The 12992-nt window shown below is 49.3% G+C and overlaps 1 protein-coding gene across 1 annotated transcript; it reads left to right on the top strand.

Moving 5' to 3' along the window:
• Window positions 1-1222: 1222 nt before the first annotated feature.
• Window positions 1223-12782, top strand: per1b (period circadian clock 1b). Its single transcript, XM_061295900.1, has 20 exons — window positions 1223-1413; window positions 4889-5523; window positions 5607-5860; window positions 6268-6389; window positions 6455-6656; window positions 6739-6933; window positions 7335-7413; window positions 7519-7625; window positions 7699-7852; window positions 7929-8196; window positions 8279-8387; window positions 8790-8946; window positions 9028-9140; window positions 9216-9362; window positions 9446-9781; window positions 9851-10638; window positions 10771-10957; window positions 11075-11273; window positions 11354-11504; window positions 11758-12782. The coding sequence occupies exons 2-20, from the start codon at window positions 5168-5170 to the stop codon at window positions 12046-12048; spliced, it is 4215 nt and encodes a 1404-aa protein (XP_061151884.1). The 5' UTR covers window positions 1223-1413; window positions 4889-5167; the 3' UTR covers window positions 12049-12782.
• The last annotated feature ends 210 nt before the right edge of the window (window positions 12783-12992 follow it).

Genomic DNA, 12992 nt, shown 5'->3' with positions numbered 1-12992 from the left:
GCACGTTGAAATGTGCCTGCACTGCCCGTAAGACCGCCAATAGACGGGCTGTGGAAATCACCCGTGATATCTGTACAGCATTTACATCAGGAATAGCCAAACAGTAGAATTGCAGTTCTTTAACAAGAAGGGAAAAAAGATCAAGAAGAGACAATGTTATGAATAAAACAAAGGACAAGGCCCTTGTGTTGTTTGCTTGGGCATTTATTTTGGGTATTACGGTAAACCAAATCCCCCCCATTGTGCCGCCCTCTCACGTTGAAATGTGTCTGCACAGTCCGTAAAACCGCCAATAAACGCGCTCTGGAATTCGCCTGTGATATCTGTAGAGTATGGACATCATTAATAGGCAAACAGTAGAATGTATTACTTGCAGTTATTTAACAAGAAGGGAAAAATGATCAAGAAATGACACTGTTGTGAATAAAACGAAGGACAAGCCCCTTGTGTCATTTGTTTGGGAATCTCATTTTGGGTATTACGGTAAAGCAAAAACCCCATGGTGACGCCCTCTCACGTTGAAATGTGTCTGCACAGTCCGTAAAACCGCCAATAAACGCGCTCTGGAATTCGCCTGTGATATCTATAGAGTATTGACATCATTAATAGGCAAACAGTAGAATGTATTACTTGCAGTTATTTAACAAGAAGGTAAAAAAGATCAAGAAATGACACTGTTGTGAATAAAACGAAGGACAAGCCCCTTGTGTCAGTTGTTTGGGAAGCTCATTTTGGGTATTACGGTAAAGCACAAAACCCCATGGTGACGCCCTCTCACGTTGAAATGTGTCTGCACATTCCGTAAAACCGCCAATAAATGCGCTCTGGAATTCGCCCGTGATATCTGTACAGTATGTACATCATGAATAGGCAAACAGAGGAATGTATTACTTGCAGTTCTTTAACAAGAAGGTAAAAAAGATCAAGAAATGACACTGTTGTGAAAAAACAAAGGACAAAGCCCCTTGTGTCATTTTTCTGGGCATCTCATTTTGGGTATTACGGTAAACCGAAGACCCACAGGGTGCCGCCCTCTCACGTTTTTGCACTGTTGGTAAATGAACTCAGAAGCACTCAGCTTACAACGTGACTAGCAAGCCCCGTGCTACGAGCCCCGCCCCTCACGTCCAATGGAAGGCGCTCGGGCGTTGTTATGGGCGTGGCCTGAGTTGTCTTGACGTCCAATGAGAGCGTCCGACTCGCTTCCCCATGTTTTACTCACGTGTGTTCGTGTGCGTACTGTTCTATCTGGGGGCTGGGTTGAGTAGGAATTGCAAAATGTTGAGTGAGAAGACACTGCTTACAAACATTCAGTCGGTGCAATCGAGGATGATTGAAACGTTGTCAATATTTCTGGATACCTAAAATGGAATATTAGCTCGCCTGATACATTTTCAACGGGAATTTAAAAAGGTACGTTGCCGACTGTTGAGTTCGGGTCTTCGCTCTGGCTCGCACGTTAACGCAATAGCAGTGTAATAATCGGGATAATAACATATAGCGCAAGACACCGTACCAAAACCTGTAGCTACAATATATCGTAATCATTTCATTATTTATTACTGTAACGCAGGTTTTTTTTATTCTAGCGAGTGCTTTAATCAAATGATTGAATTGAGGGTGTCAGCAAAATGTGAGTTTTGGTCTTAACGTGTTTTATTTTGTTTGCACGTCGATTATCAACAGCCTTGTCTTTGATTTGTTTGGTTACTAGTTAGTGACTAAGATGATAACCGTTTTCTATATCCCCACGCCACATTAACACGTTGATTCTGGTTTCTTGATCATTACAGGCAAAGAAACTAGGTCGTGATTGAATCACGTCAATTTACTAAAACACATTTTTCTCCAATGGTGTTTTGTATTTTGAGATCGCGTTTATGGACTTTTTTGCAAGGTGGTGGGTGTGTTGGTAAAAAAAAAAAAAAAACGTTGCTGTTGCTGATAGCGTTCATCTATTGGTAGAGTCTGCAAGCTTGCAAGCCAATCAAATGACGTGGCCTGGACGAGCGTTTAAAGTACTGTACATCTTGCACTTGCACAAAAAAAAAAAAACGATGGCTTTTATATGTGCAATTTGGATCATGTGCATCCCAATATCAATTGTAGCTTTGCACGAAATACATTCTTTGTTATATTTTGTGTGTTTTTCATCTGGCTTCAGTCTTCAAACTGAATCTTTGAATCTCCCTAAACGAAACTCAAAATGTAGGTTTTGTATCATACAACGTGATTATGATGTAGTTGTGGATAGTGCGCATCTCGTGCAAAGCTGTCAAAGCTGACCCGGGATCAGATGGAATACCGGCCAAATCCAGGCGAGGGGGCGGAGCTTCGGCCAGCCAGCCAGTAATAGGCAGGCGACTCACCGGCGCGTTCTCTGATTGGTCCGATCGGGTAGCCAATCAGTAACCGGCGATCCACTGTGGAAACCACTGCCGAGTACACGTGCCTGGTGTACGGGGCTCCTAAAGACTTGGTGTTTCGGTTTAGACATTGGTAAATGTCATGAAATGGACATGAAAACACCCATGTTGGAGCAACTTGATTTAAAATGCAATCGTTTTTTGAGTACGATATATTTGGCGGGCATGCTGAGATCACATGTAGGCGCACGATGCTGAGCCGAGACCACACCCACATTCAGCCTTTGTACACTGCAACGGGGAAGTGTGTCACGTCAAGTGTCAGGCTTTGGTCTCCGCATGTGCCCGTGTTCCATCGTCATTACACTCAGTTTCTTATCACTTTTTAACGCAGAGAACATGTCAGAAAGGTCAATATATTTTGGGCGATCACGTAGCAAACATACTGGGGAATAAAAGATTGACCTACAAGAATCGATTCAAATATGGAGCTGACCACAAGGATGCTTGCCAATTCAGAGTGACCAGAAAAAAAAGTGCTGTATGGTGACTCACTTCACAACAGTTTGGTGGTTAGTAACTTATAAAAAAAAGAGACTTCAAACTGTTAATTGTCACACCCAGTTGAAGTCTACTATTAAAATAAACCTGAAAAAGGAGAACACAATGTGCCTTTAAAACAACCACATAGCCTCCAATGCCTGAATGCTAAGCAACAATGGCTAACAATTAGTATTTATGCATAAGGCGTATTGTCTTTATCCCCTGCAAAGAATTATTAATATCGCTACTGAGGGGGTTTGACTTAAATCGTTTAAAAAAAAAAAAAAAAAAAAAAAGTATATTTGTATCTGCGCACATACCAGAAGGAATGACAAAAACCGTTTAGCTCTTACTGGAACGTATCGATGACATTCCACGGAACAAACTCAACTCATATCCCAAGTCTGGTTCCATATTTTGAGAATAAGACATTCACAGGTTATACGGTGCATATCCGGTCAATCATTTGGGTGGGCGGCTGTCATGGCCTTTAGCATTCTAGCCTCACCGTCTTTCTTTTGATCCGCCGCTGTGTGTGTCCGGACCAAAGCCCATGGAAGTCCGCATGGATGAAAGCCGGGCCTTGACACCCACTCGCACAGCCTGCTGGCATATTTCTCGTCCGTACGTCCAACTGTGGAGCCCACATTTTGTCATGTGGGAATGTTATCATTCTTCTGACCAAGATGAGCGCTCATTTCACAGTGAAAGAGAAACAATCACAGCAAACACGTTCATAAATAATTTATGTAGTGTCTAGATAACTTATGACCACAACAGTTATTTATAATAAATGTAATTGTTTATTATTATACAAGATTCAATTATTGTTTGTATTTGTTCCAAAAAAATGTGAAGAGCACCTTCTAACAATTAATCGCATAATAAATCGTAATATGGAGGAAGGTCGGAAATTTTTTGAAAAAGTTATAGTTGTCCTGACATGTCACCTGTGTTGAGCTGTTGTGACCAAATTTTGCATCTAAAATTGAATTGTCGTGTCATGCGATTGAATCAATTAGAAAGTAGTGACGTCCCGAGGCTTGTCCTCTTAAGAGATTACTGGGCGTCTCCCTCACTGAAGGAATAAATAGCCGTAGACTTTTACGTGCGTAGGTGATGTCCACATATACACCCGATGCAGCAAACCTCTGTTTATTAGAACACTTACAGATTATCCATTCCAGATTGTCCTCTAGGTCAAAAGCGACTAAGCTCTGACGACTGGCAAATGTTCTTTTTCATTTAAGACACCAACGTATGTTCTACCCGTTCTATAATTAAGATTAAGATTAAAGATTAAAAGATTAAAGTCCCAATGATCGTCACACACACACCTGGGTGTGGTGAAATTTGTCCTCTGCATTTAACCCATCCCCGTGTGATTTTAATCCATCCCCTGGGGGAGAGGGGAGCAGTGAGCAGCAGCGGTGCCGCGCTCGGGAATCAGTTGGTGATCTAACCCCCCAATTCCAACCCTTAATGCTGAGTGCCAAGCAGGGAGGCAATGGGTCCCATTTTTATAGTCTTTGGTATGACCCGGCCGGCCGGGGTTTGAACCCACAACCTTCCAGTCTCAGGGCGGACACTCTTCCACTAGGCCACTGAGCTGGTAGAGGGGAGCAGTGAGCAGCAGCGGTGCCGCGCTCGGGAATCAGTTGGTGATCTAACCCCCCAATTCCAACCCTTAATGCTGAGTGCCAAGCAGGGAGGCAATGGGTCCCATTTTTATAGTCTTTGGTATGACCCGGCCGGCCGGGGTTTGAACCCACAACCTTCCAGTCTCAGGGCGGACACTCTTCCACTAGGCCACTGAGCTGGTAATGAGACACCAGCATAAATTTGGAAATAGGAGCGATTTTCAAAAGCCTTTTCACCGGCGTTAATCTGGGCGGCGTGAACATGACATGATGAGAAATAAAATCGTTGAGTGATAATCCTGCGCAGAATATCAACTTTATTTTTCTCTGTCTTCTTAGGTGGCCATCCAATTGCCTGGAATCACATCTCAGGACCAGATAGACATCCAACTGAGCATCTCAACTGTCCGAGTGGCGTTTTGTTCAGAAGCTCTTTTTCCGTGACAAGATGACGGGATCTCAGACCGTGACTTTCTCTTCTCATCTGATTACATAACGCAGCCGTCAGCTATGATTCACTCGTACGTACATAGCAGTCCCACCTAAGTAGACCTTGCATTGAACTCATTCCTCGGCTACCGCTTCAAACGAGAGGTGCGAGCCTCATCCTAGTCTAGTATGAGTTATGACATCACTCAGTCAGCGGCCAGCAACAACGCTCGTGGGCGAGGGACAAGGTTTGCAGACAAAGACAATGACCAGGAGACTGAGTCCGAGCAGCTGAACGCCGCGAAAAGCACCGGTGACGATGTTTCCGACCAGGGAAACAGGGCCGGGGGCGGGTCGTCCCCAAGCGAAGGATCCGGCGATCAGAGGGAGCCCAACTCCGACGACATGGACGGCGGTCTCTCCAGCGGGAACGACTCCGGCGAAAGGGACACGGGTTCCCGCGGGCGCCAGTCCACACGCAGCTCGCACGGCTCGTCCAACGGCAAAGACTCGGGCATGATGGAAACCACAGAGAGCCAAAAGAGGTAAGCTGGCAACTCGGCGAACTCTCGGGCGGAGAACGGGAAGGGAAATCCGCCGTCTTTTCAACAACCGCTGCTCTTTCCAGCTCCAACTCGCAGAGCCTGTCGCCTCCGAGCGGCTCGCTAGCCTACAGCCTGCTGTCCACCAGCTCCGAGCACGACCCGCCCTCCACGTCTGGCTGCAGCAGCAATCAGTCGGCCAGGGTCCAAAGCCAGAAGGAACTCATGAAGGCCATCAAGGAGCTGAAGCTCCGCTTGCCATCCGAGCGCAAGTCCAAGGGCCACTCCAGCACTCTGAATGCGCTTAAATACGCCCTGCAGTGTGTCAGACAAGTCCGAGGTAAGATCCGCTCTTACCTTCAGATCAATTCATAGAAAGTGAAGTCAACCTCTGAGGCAAATTTAATTGTCACACTCAATATTCACACATATACACTTTCAGGCCTGGAGAGTGTAATCTGGATTTTCTGGCAAACTCCTGCTGGGCCGGGCTGCAACATATGATGTCAGTGTCTCGGCCAGCTACTCCAGCGCATCCGTTAGTTTCTTCCAATAGTTCCTTCAGGCCTGGAGGTCTCTTTTGAAATCAGTAACAAATAAAACGTCCGCAACACTTGTTATCCGGCTATCACCTTGCCGTAGAAATGTATGAGAGACACTGAAACTGCAGGGCTGACAATAATCGACAAAGAGAACCGAAATCTGTGAATCTCGTTGCTGATGGACTTCCTGCTGTGTTATCTCCAGCCAACAAGGAGTACTATCACCAATGGAGTGTGGAAGAGTGCCACGGTTGTAGCCTGGACTTGTCCGCCTTCACAATCGAGGAGCTGGACAACATCACTTCAGAATACACACTAAAGAACACGGTAAGTTCACACGGAAAGCATCGGTCCAGAAGAAGATTTTTAAATGGCTGTGTTTCTTCTCCCAGGATACCTTCTCAATGGCCGTGTCCTTCCTGTCCGGGAAGGTGGTCTACGTGTCACCCCAGGGATCGTCGGTGCTGCGCTGCAAGCCAGAGCGTCTCCAGGGTACCATGTTTTCCGAGCTTTTGGCTCCGCAGGACGTCAGCACTTTCTATAGTGGCACGGCGCCTTGCCGTCTACCCCTTTGGGCCTCCTGCATGGGATCAGGTGAGTTCCCGTCCCAGCAAGTCAGGAACGGCTTCATTGGGCCCTGCGATAACGTTGGACCGTCCGCTTGCCTTCCCCTCAGCCTCGCCCGCTATGGACTGCACTCAGGAGAAGTCCATGTTCTGCAGAATCAGCGCCAACCGGATGCAGGGCGGCGAGATGCGCTACTATCCCTTCCGCCTGACGCCCTATCAGCTCACCATCCGAGATTCAGATACTTCCGAGCCGCAGCCCTGTTGCCTGCTCATTGCGGAGAGGGTCCACTCTGGATACGAAGGTACTATTAACTTTATAATTCTCAAACTGGTTGATATATTTTTTTAAATATTATTTCCAACAACACAAATTCTGACTCCGTGGATTATGAGCGCATGCTAAGGGATAAGGCAACCCTTTTTTTTTTTCCTGACGGTTGTGAGGCATGACGAACGAAGCTCACGCTAAGCCAGAATGATAAAAAAAAAGGTTCTCATCTCAGACACGTGATGACTTCACATGTTTTCCTCACACGCTTAGCAGAAAGGCGACAACACGGAACACATCTCACATATTTGAGAAATGCTCATTAATTGGATACATGGCGTAGCAGAGAGATGCAACGTGATGGGTGACATGTGAGAGTCGGCTTGTGTCTAAACATGCCCCTCCCCCCTCTTTCCTGGCATCTTCTCCCATCAGCACCTCGGATCCCTACAGACAAAAGGATCTTCACCACCAGTCACACCCCCAGTTGCCTCTTCCAGGAAGTCGACGAGAGGTCAGTTTCCTCACCTCGGGTGACGCGGTTACGGCTGTTTCACCTTCTGCCGCTTCGTCTGCTGCGATCTGCCTTCCTGACATTTTCATTTTCTTCCACGTGCAGGGCGGTACCGTTGTTGGGATATCTGCCGCAGGATTTGGTAGGAACCCCGACCTTGCTTTACATCCACCCCGAAGACAGACCCACGATGGTGGCCATACACGAGAAGAGTAAGCTTATTTGAAGATGGTCAGAAAATCCCGGTGGGCGCGGTCACCCTCACTGATTGTCGTCTCCCTGCAGTCTTTCAGTTTGCCGGCCAGCCGTTCGAGTATTCGCCGTTGAGGATGTGCGCCCGCAACGGGGAATACCTAACCATCGACACCAGCTGGTCTTCTTTTGTCAACCCTTGGAGCCGCAAGGTGGCCTTCATCGTAGGGCGCCACAAAGTCAGAACGTAAGCCACCGCCCTGTTAGACCGACTAACAGTGAAAGCGCCGGAGGTTGAACGTACCGTTTTCTCCCGTCGTCAGGAGCCCGCTGAACGAGGACGTGTTTGCGGCGCAGGGCTGCGAGGCCCGCACCTCCACGCCCGACATAGTACAGCTGAGCGAGAAGATCCACCGTCTGCTGGTGCAGCCGGTGCACAGCGCCGGGTCTCAGGGTTACAGCTCGCTGGGTTCCAGCGGGTCACGGGGCTCGCGCCACTCGCATCCGCGGCGTCTCGGCGCCTCGGCCGCCTCCTCCAGCGACAGCAACGGGCCCGCCATGGACGACGGCGCGGTCGTGTTGCGCAAGCCTGTGAGTTTCAAGACTTGGGCGTCAACTGACAATTTTGGCGTATTCCCCAACGATCTAATTGCGGTGCATTTGGTTGTTCTAGATGACCTTTCAGCAGATCTGCAAAGACGTTCACATGGTCAAGACAAACGGGCAGCAGGTTTTCATCGAGTCTCGAAACAGGCCGGCCCCTCGAGCAAAACCCAGCACAGGTGATGTTCAAAAAAGATGAAAACTAGGCTCTGTTAGATTTTGTCCCAGTTCCTTTAATGCTCGCTATGCTAATAATAATTAGCAGGAGGCTACCTTCTCAGTTGAACTATTTAATATATGCCAGAAAGATCCATACACAGCAGTGGAGCCTTCTCTGCGAGTTTGCAGAAGAAGGTCTAACCCCCCCCCACCTCCAAGGTCCCGACTCTTATACCACTTTGCCTAGCCTATTTGATAACGTGCGACCTTGCAGTCTTAACTTCGATCAACTCCTTCGTATGGTGCATGTGTCATAGAGAAGGGAAAGCCAGTGAAAGCAGAAGATAGCATAGCTCAAGCTACCTAGCTACTCACATGTGCTAAAGAGGCCTATTCTGAACTTGTGCTTTCGTCTACTTTAGTTGCCAGTCCGAGAGCCATCAACAGTGAACCCGTTCGAGGTCTCATCGCTGACATGACCGAACCGCTGAAAGATTTCCTGCCTGCTCCGCTGGTACAGAAAGAGTCCCCACCGGGATATTCCTACCAACAGATCAACTGTCTCGACAGTATCATCAGGTAAGAATGGCTCTTGCGAGCATTTCCGTCCCCGTTATTTGACTTGCAGTACCTACTGACCTCTTTGACCACGTCCTCCAGGTACCTGGAGAGCTGTAACATTCCTAATACGGTCAAAAGGAAGTGCGGCTCCTACTCGGGCACATCAGCTTCCGATGAAGACAAGCAGCAGGACGCCGGCGGGAACGTCAAAGGTGGGTGTTGATTTCATTCCTTCCGCCGCCTGTTCATCTGTGCAACGTATCATATTTGTCACTCGCTCCCTCCAGGTGCGTCGGTTGGCCGGGTCGGCGAACCCCCTCCGCTGCCCCCGCTGACGTTAGCCATGAAGGCGGAGAGCGTGGCCTCCGTCACGTCCCAGTGTAGCTTCAGTAGCACCATCGTGCACGTGGGAGATAAGAAGCCGCCGGAATCAGGTTGGAAAAGTCACCGATTCTTTTTCAAAAGATACCCAGCCGAGCGTCACGTTTGTAAACATTAGTTCCTGTTTGTCCGACAGACATTGTGATGGAGGAGGCCCCGAGCACTCCAACACTCACGCCTCCTAACCTCTCGAGTGGGCCAGCTACCATTCCTCTTCCTCCTCCTCCTCCCCCTCCTCCCCCAATGGCTATGCCCCCTCAAGCTGCACCGCCAACTCAGCCGGAGAGGGACAGCCGGCCGGCCGGGGGCGGCCGTCTGGGTCTGACAAAAGAGGTGCTGTCGGCGCACACGCAGCAGGAGGAGCAGGCCTTCCTCGACCGATTCAAAGACCTCAGCAAGCTGCGCATTTTCGATCAGACCACATCTTCCACCGTGCGCTGCCAAGCGCCCGCCGCCAACCCTCTGGCGCGAGGTACGTTCTTAACTTTTAGGGCGGCCTGGATTTAAACTTAACTGATCCTCTTCATGATGTGTCTCTTAGGAGTGCGTTGCTCTCGGGACTACCCGGCCGCGGGAGGCGGCTCCAGTCACAGACGTGGCCGTGGCGGAAAGAGGCCCAGGCACCAGGAGTCATCTGAGCAGCAAAGCTCTCTGGGGCTCCCGGGGATGCACCAAGATCCCAGAAGCAGAGCGGCAGCCGGGCCCCTCAACATCGGAGCCCCCGCAAACTCCTCCTCCTGGCCGTCTGTTTGCTCTCAGCCCAGTATTCCCGCTGCTCCGTTTGCACCCGGCATGGTTCCGATCTACCCGGTCTACCCGCCGTTCTCTCAGCCCTTAACCGCACCAGATGCGTCGCGTTTCCCCCCTGCCCAGATGGTGCCCCCCATGATGGCCTTGGTTCTTCCCAACTACATGTTCCCCCAAATGGGGGCACCCATTTCTCAGCAAGCCGCCCCCCCGCCCTTGCAGTTTTTCAATCAAAACTATAACTACCCCAGCATCGCTCAAGCCCCGGTTCCGGCCCCCGCAGCCGTTTGCAACCTCGTGTCCGTACCTGGCACGGGTGCGGCGTCTCGCAGCAGCACTCCCCAGTCCTACACGCAGATCCCCGCCGATCGCGAGAGTGCCCACTCCCCCCTCTTCCAGTCCCGATGCTCCTCCCCCCTCAATTTGTTGCAGCTGGAGGAGTCATCAAGCAACCGGTTAGAGGCCGCCACCGTACTGGCGGCTTCTCAGCAAACCACGCCCACCGTGCAGGGTGGCACGGGCGGTGTGCAGAGCTCAGCCAATCAGAGGAGCTCAGATGACAACACCAAGGAGAATCATAACGTAAGTAGAGTGTTTTTTTTTTTTTTGGGTGTCTGTCGTTGAAATATGCGCTTGATAGTGATTATATGAGATATCATTACAACCCTGGAACATGTTCCTCATCATGAATGTTCATGTTTGTTTACCTCATAGGGGGAAGCCAATGAATCCAACAACGACGCCATGTCGACTTCCAGCGATTTGCTGGATCTGCTATTGCAGGAAGACTCGCGCTCGGGAACAGGATCCGCCGCCTCTGGATCCGGATCGTCAGGCACCAGGTCCTCGGGTTCTGGCTCCGGCTCCAACGGATGCTGCTCCTCCGGCACCAGTGGCACCAGTTAGTAGAGAATCATTACTAATGCTGAATTATCATAAGAGTACAGTCAAATTATTTTACCTGATGAAAAAAAAATGTTGACGTCACATTGACATTTCCTTCTCGGTGTCCATCCAGGTAGCAGCCAGGGCAGCCACACCAGCAAATATTTTGGCAGCATCGACTCGTTAGAGAACGACCACTCCCGCAAGCAGCCAGCAGGGGGCGGTGACGGTGGCGAGGAACAGTTCATCAAATGTGTCCTGCAGGACCCCATTTGGCTGTTGATGGCCAACAAAGACGACAAGGTCATGATGACCTACCAGCTGCCTATCAGGTAAGAGCATCAGGCAAAAGGATCGCTTTGGCCGCGTGATGGCGTGTTACTTACGGTTATCTGGCGCCATTGCATAACAGGGACATGGACGCGGTGCTGCGAGAGGATCGAGAAGCGCTGAGGGGCATGCAGAAACACCAGCCCCGTTTCACGGAAGATCAGAAGAGGGAATTGAGTCAGGTGCACCCGTGGGTGCGCACAGGACGCCTCCCCAGAGCCATCAACATCTCCGTAAGTACAGTCTGCTAACTCAAACCGAACCCGAAGTCGGTAGGATATACGCAACACTTTCAACTAACCCGACACCCACGTCACTCACCATGCCAAGCCCCGCCTTTTAAAGCCACACAAAGTCATAGTTATTAAAACGTGAGGTTGGATTAACCACGGAATGACTTCACTTCAACTTACTTGAAATTAAGTGGTGACGCAGAAGTTGGAGACAGGCGCATATAACCCAGACGCGTTTCTTTGCTCCCCTCAGGGCTGCGCCGGCTGCAAGTCCCCGACATTGGTCCCCCACGCCACCCCCTTTGACGTGGAGATCCACGAGATGGAGCTCTGCAGCGTGCTTAAGACGCAAAAGGAGATCAAGAAAAACCCGTCAGAGGTACCCGAGGAGAAGGAGGACCACGACGAGGAAGATGAGGGGGACGAGGAGGAAGGCAAAACACAAGAAAGCTGCCAAGCGCTGACCGCAGATAAACACAGAGCGACGCCGAAGGGGGCGGAAGAGGACAACGCTCTGCCGCCACAGTCCGACATGAGTCACTAAGTCAGCGGCCACAGATGAAACATCAGGCTCAACTTTTTAGAACTTTTTAATGGGCGCTTTCCTGAAGCACACATACAATGACATCAACATGAGACGTTGGAGCACTCAGGGTTTCAGACTCGCCGTCTCAACTAATTCCCGACTGACATTTATGTTGACGTGTGAGACCTTCTGGAATCCACACGATGCGCCTTCCTCTTTCGCGGGTCATATTTATTGAAGTAGGAAGACGCGTCACAAAAAAAAAAAAGCACCTGTCATGTATGATAGATGTGCTTCACCAACATTTTGTGTGACGTTCACCTCTGTGACGTCCAGCTACGAATGTCGCGGGATCCGGCTTCTCTATTGCTCCTAATCCCGTTGTCGGCTTGTGTAAATAAAAAGGACGCTAAATGTACAGTACAGTGAAAGACGGGCTGACTTTATTTTGTTAAAATCTGTATATTTTTATATGTTCACCCACTGAGAATTGAGAGCAGACGACGGACCCGAGCTTGTGCCATGTATAAAAAGTTTATTAAAGAGGGCCTTGCTCGGGGGGTGCAGTAAAGAGAGACAGTGCTAAAAAAAAAAAAAAAAAATCCCATTTACATATTCCCTTTTTGTCCCTCTCTGTGACGCTATTGTGGTCAAGTGATACTCTGCTTCATGGCGTCGCTGCTGTCAATTACTTTCAAATTTGGGTGAAATTCTTTGTACAAAAAAAGACAATAAAACAACTTCAAATGTAATACTGTGTTTCCCCTGTTTTTTCCATTTCTAGTAAAATTATCTGCATGTTTTGGCATGGACACAAGGAAGTGTCCGGCGCAAGCTAGCTATTCAGCGGTGGTTTCTCGCCACAGCTTAAAAAAGACAAAAGGAATGGCCGTGTAAACAGACCAAATCCACAGTTTGTGTGGATTTCTTTTACAATCGAAACAACACAATACAGGAAAGCT

This window comes from Syngnathus typhle, linkage group LG1, assembly GCF_033458585.1.
Source record: "Syngnathus typhle isolate RoL2023-S1 ecotype Sweden linkage group LG1, RoL_Styp_1.0, whole genome shotgun sequence".
Classification (NCBI taxonomy): Eukaryota; Metazoa; Chordata; class Actinopteri; order Syngnathiformes; family Syngnathidae; genus Syngnathus; species Syngnathus typhle.
Note: the sequence above shows the minus strand (reverse complement) of the source record. Positions and strands in the feature narration are given on the sequence as shown.

Excerpts from the sequence above, each read along its gene's own strand:
- per1b (XM_061295900.1), top strand. The coding sequence starts at position 5,168 with ATGAGTTATGACATCACTCAGTCAGCGGCCAGCAACAACGCTCGTGGG. Across the intron at positions 7,626-7,698 it reads GGTGGCCATACACGAGAAGA|TCTTTCAGTTTGCCGGCCAG; the intron begins GTAAGCTTATTT and ends GTCTCCCTGCAG. Across the intron at positions 10,958-11,074 it reads CTCCGGCACCAGTGGCACCA|GTAGCAGCCAGGGCAGCCAC; the intron begins GTTAGTAGAGAA and ends GTGTCCATCCAG.